This window comes from Penaeus japonicus, unplaced genomic scaffold (genome assembly GCF_977035675.1).
Source record: "Penaeus japonicus unplaced genomic scaffold, GWHDUDI00000001_assembly GWHDUDI00000013, whole genome shotgun sequence".
Taxonomy (NCBI): domain Eukaryota; kingdom Metazoa; phylum Arthropoda; class Malacostraca; order Decapoda; family Penaeidae; genus Penaeus; species Penaeus japonicus.
Genome location: NW_028234415.1, coordinates 45,136,806 through 45,141,805, shown reverse-complemented (window position 1 = coordinate 45,141,805; position 5,000 = coordinate 45,136,806). Strand labels below are relative to the sequence as shown.

Below are 5,000 nucleotides of genomic sequence, written 5' to 3'. Positions count from 1 at the left end.
TGGTGCGCCTCTTTGGGCTGTTGAAAGCAGACACGGAGGGAGAAGGAGGAAGAGGGATAACGTTACTGTCAGTGCTCTTATCGTTCAGATAACCCTTGTATCATTATCGACATTATTCAAAGCATTATCATTGTAGTTGTTGATGAGGGAGGGAGGGAGGGAGAGAGAGAGAGAGAGAGAGAGAGAGAGAGAGAGAGAGAGAGAGAGAGAGAGAGAGAGAGAGAGAGAGAGAGAGAGAGAGAGAGAGAGAGAGAGAGAGAAAGGTGGGGAGAGAGAGAGAGAGAGAAAGGTGGGGAGACGGAGAGAGAAAGAGAAAGGTGGGGAGAGGGAGAGAGAAGGAGAAAGGAAGGGAGAGGGAGATAGAGAGAGAAAGGAAGGGAGAGGGAGATAGAGAGAGAAAGGAAGGGAGAGGGAGATAGAGAGAGAGAGAGAGAGAGAAGAGGGATGAGAGAAAGGAGTAGAGAGAGAGGGGGGTGGAGAGGAGGGGAGAGAGAAAGAGAGAGAGGAGGGGAGGGAGAGAGAAGAGGCGAGAGAGAGAGAGAGAGAGAGAGAGAGAGAGAGAGAGAGAGAGAGAGAGAGAGAGAGAGAGAGAGAGAGAGAGAGAGAGAGAGAGAGAGAGAGAGAGAAACAAGAACAACTGAAGAGTTTGTGCGTGAGAGAGAAAGGGATAAAGGGGGAAAGGGCCTCAAAAGGAGATATCTATTTCAAATATGCATAAAAGAGATCGAGAGACAAATCTCTTACTAGATCCACAATATGGATGTCACATCATTGCTCCTTTTTAATCTAAATGATCAAGCTTTAGTGTGCTTGGATGACGCCATTCTCAAGCTTTAACTAAAGGCATTCTAAAGGCACCGATGACGTCACTTTCAGGCTTCAACTTGTGTTGATGACGTCACGTCACTTCTAAGCTTCTAAATGTAATGAATACGTCACTTTACTTTACTTTCTTTTAAGAATCAATCTGCAATGGTCATATCATTGCAGACCATACATGCACTTGGATCATGCAACGGACATCGACGTCATTGCGCGTAATCACAATCTTTTGGATTTCACCTCAAAAGGTTTAATGACGTCATCCCTTGATGACGTCATCTCTTTATGATGTCATCTCTTGGTGATGTCATCAACGTAAAATCTCGGTGCCATTTGTTTTTTTCTTGTTGAGAGAATGACTCGAGAAGATAGAAATAACAGATGTAATCTTGAATGTGACTGATATAATACTGTGATTTTGAAACTGAATGTCTTGTAGAGATAAGAATATAGTTTGTTTTAAGAGAAATGAAATAAATTTTGATATAAGATTACAGACAAAAATACATTAAAACGGATTTTACGGCATTTCATTTGAACGTGTTTGTTACAAAACAACATTAATAACAGACTCGACAAAGACAGAGAACAAGAACATCTCCAAAGGCAATAACAAAATCAACAAGAGTTTGACAGCAAAGACAATCAGGAACAAAAACAACAACAATAAGACTATCGTTTACAGCAACAACGACAGAAAGAAGAGAAATTGCATTACTGTAATCTGATAGCTGATGCATATTCAACAACATTAATAATAAATAAATAAATGATAAATAAAGGCCGCTAGAAAAAAATGTTTCCTTAGTTCGCTATCTACGAATTAATCGCTAACGTTAGCAGATTCTTGAATTAGATTAGCCATCACAAAACACAATGCACAAAAATATATCCCCACACAAGTAAACCTTACTATTTAATCCTAAGACCCGTAAAATAAACTAAATAAAGCTACGAAAATAAAGGAATAAATCGGCAAATAAAGACCTTCGGCAACCCAGCCCGGTCTCCGTTGAAAGTTGTAAACAAAAACAAAACTTTCAATCTTCTTATCTAATTTCTTTAAGTGAAAGCAATAGCAGAAAAACCGTGGGAATAAACATAAGTTGTGGCCACAGATGGATGTAGGAAGACGTGGTAAATACCGTGGACATAGAAGGGAAAGAGAGACGGGAAGAAGAGAGGAAATTAGAAAAGAAAAATTAAAATAGATAAGAAGATTATCATCGCCATACGAAAAAAGGAAAAGAAATCAGGATATGAAACGGAAAAGAAAATTACGAGGATGGCAGTAAGGACCTGAAATGAAGAGATATACGTAGATTAGATGAAGAAGAGAGGAATGAAGATGCGATGGAAAAGAAGAAGAATTTAGTGGCCATTGGACCCCAAGGCAAGAGGTTTGGACTCGTGGCTCGTTCCTTTGAGCAGTTTGTTCAGAAGAGCTGCGAGAAGTTTGGTTTTCAGGTGATTCTCTTTCTTCTTTATTTTCTGTGTTTTCGTTTTATGTTTTTTTATTTTTTTATTTATTTTTTATTGTGCTCATTTTGGTGACATTACTCAGTGGTGCTGTGTCGCTTTTCCTGTTTCGCGTTATGATTGTCCTGAATAAGATTGCACAAAGTCGTAGGGTAAATTTGGATAAAGACGCAACCAACCCTCTAGGCACGACACAATATTTTTATGGTAGTTTACGTTGTGCTTTATACAATTTCGCTACTCATTTCCATCAGAAACTTTTGGCGGAAGAAAAGGGTTTTATGATGTTATGTCATAATTAAAGGTACGTCATGCCAAAAGGTTTGTTTTTTCGCTACAGGTGGTTGCGTCTTTATCCAATAATACCAGTCATAGAATGATGAGCGAAGCTTATAAGGTTCTCACCACTGTGTTGATTAATCTGTGAGGGACAACGTCACAGTCAGACAATTAAAAAGCCGCTTGCTGTGATTCAAGAAGTTGCCTCGGCAAGGGCTAGCAAAACTTCCAGGTGCATATTTTGGAGAGACGAGATTGTAGACCTTGTTGGAGATTTTCCGTCAAATGAGAAACTGATGAAAGTTAAAGATATTACTGCTAATAAATGCTGATAATGAAAATAATAATGATGATAATAACAATGAACATAATCATGATATCAATTGTGATCTTAATTATGGATAATTTTAATTGTAAACATAATCACAGTTGTGATAATTATTGTAATTGTAATTATGTTATTGAAGATAGTAATGCTAATTATTATGACAATGATAATAATGAAGATCAAGATAATGACTTAGACAATCTGGCCACTTCATTGGCCTTTGCAGGAACGCGAGGCATGGAAGTCACGGCATTTCTAGATGGAGCCCTGGACAATTACCTTTTTCTGTTTTGTAATTATTGTATCATTTCTGTTCTATTAGGCTAATGAGATGAGATTACACCCAAAGAGAACATCATCCTTGTTTTCTGAGAACGCGCAGGCATGGCCACTATAAATCTCCTCCAGGCTAAAACCCTCCAATCTTTTCAGAATGACGAAACGCTGCCTGTGAGTGAAATGTGTGAAATTGAAATTGTTGTGTGAAAGTCACCCTCCCTGATGACACCGAGATTGACGAGGAATACTTCGAGTTCGTCTCCCCAGGGAGTGAGCTCCTCGTCTCCTCCTCCTCTTCGGATGAGACCCCAAAGGAGATCGAAGCACTAGCCTCCTTCCTTCACAAATGTGTCCAGAAGCAGCCGCGAATCCACGACCGAATCATGGGCGTCTTGCGCGAGTCCAGCCAATCCCCAAAGGTGGCCCGAAAGCTTTCCCGGCTAAGCAGGCAGGGCCCCCGAGTCCGAAGCCTTCTAGCCAAAGGCGTAGAAGCGCAGCCAGAGAGCATGGGTAAGCAGCGGAGCTTCTGGGAGGTGGTTTCTTCTGGGCCATCCATGTCATCACATGGTTCGGCTTCTGTGAGTGAGAGGGGCGTTATGTTGTGACCATGAGTGGTGTTGTTTAAAGGTACAGTTTCTCATCTTTGGTGAGTGGGCTGGGGGGGCATGTGTTTTGCTGCATCATTGGTAGTGGCTGGGAAGGGGTGGGTGAGCGATTGGCAGCGGCTTGGAAGGGGTTGTGCTGCGGATTTTGTCTGGGGGAGGTTGTTGGCGATTCCGTAATCAGGACAGTTGGGGAATTTGGGGTGTGTGAGTGTGTGTTTTGGGCTAGTGGTTAATGCTTTGTGAGAGTGTGGTTAGATGTGTGCGATTAGGGCTTGTGGAAACGTGGGTAGTTTGTAGAATGTAGTAAATAAATCTTTATATTTCTTCCTTTTCCATTTTTTTTCATCATCATTTGTGTATTCATCTTCATCTTCTTAAGTTGTGACTAGAACTTGTGATGTTGATTATTGTTTACGATTGGATTAATTTGTTCACGAAGAGAGTTGCTGAGTATAGAGCAGAAATTATTGAAAAGTTTTTCCCTGTAATTGAATTCGTAGAAAAAGATTTATCTTCAATGCATCTTCCATTATCTTCAAAAAATAAAATATCATCGTATTAAAAATAATACAGTTTTTATTACTGCTATTCCTACATCATGACATTTGGGGACTTTGGATCACTGTGTTATATTATTGTGCTATGAGTAATAAGTGAGTGAAGATGACAATTGCAATCATGATTACTATAATTGCTGTGATATCAAGCAAAATGGGTTTCAATTAACATCCAAAACATTGTTCTTATTATTATCTATCTCTCTCTAGCTCTCGCTCTCCCTCACCCGACACCGGACGAGAACGAGATAGAGAACGTAGCGCGAACTACCCCAGATCTGGAACGGGAGAGGAAAAGCCAGACGGGATCTCGAACGAACGCAAGAACAGAAAGCAAGCAAGGAGAGCGGCTTTCCTCTCCCTCTAGAGAGCAAGGACCGCTCTCCCTTCTCTCTCCCTCCCTCATTCCCTTCTCGCTCCCTCCCTCCCTTCTCTCTCCCTCCCTCCCTTCTCTTTCCCTCCCTCTCCCTCCCTTCTCTCTCCCTCCCTCTCCCTCCCTTCTCTCTCCCTCCCTCTCCCTCCCTTCTCTCTCCCTCCCTTTCCCTCCCTTCTCTCTCCCTCCCTTTCCCTCCCTTCTCTCTCCCTCCTTCTCTCTCTCTCTCTCACTTTCTCAACCTTCTTCTCTCTCTCTCTTTCTTTACTCTCTCTTTC

General features: G+C 41.4%; 1 protein-coding gene across 1 annotated transcript in view; it reads left to right on the top strand.

Annotated features, from left to right (window-relative positions):
* Positions 1–1,847: 1,847 nt before the first annotated feature.
* Positions 1,848–5,000, top strand: part of Drep4 (DNA fragmentation factor-related protein 4) — a 14,487-nt gene continuing 11,334 nt past the window's right edge. Inside the window, exons 1-4 of the mRNA XM_086543615.1 lie at positions 1,848–2,289; positions 3,341–3,355; positions 3,394–3,670; positions 3,777–3,803. Coding sequence (XP_086399741.1) covers positions 2,176–2,289; positions 3,341–3,355; positions 3,394–3,670; positions 3,777–3,803 — 433 coding nt within the window. The 5' untranslated portion in view covers positions 1,848–2,175. The remainder of the gene's footprint in view (positions 2,290–3,340; positions 3,356–3,393; positions 3,671–3,776; positions 3,804–5,000) is intronic.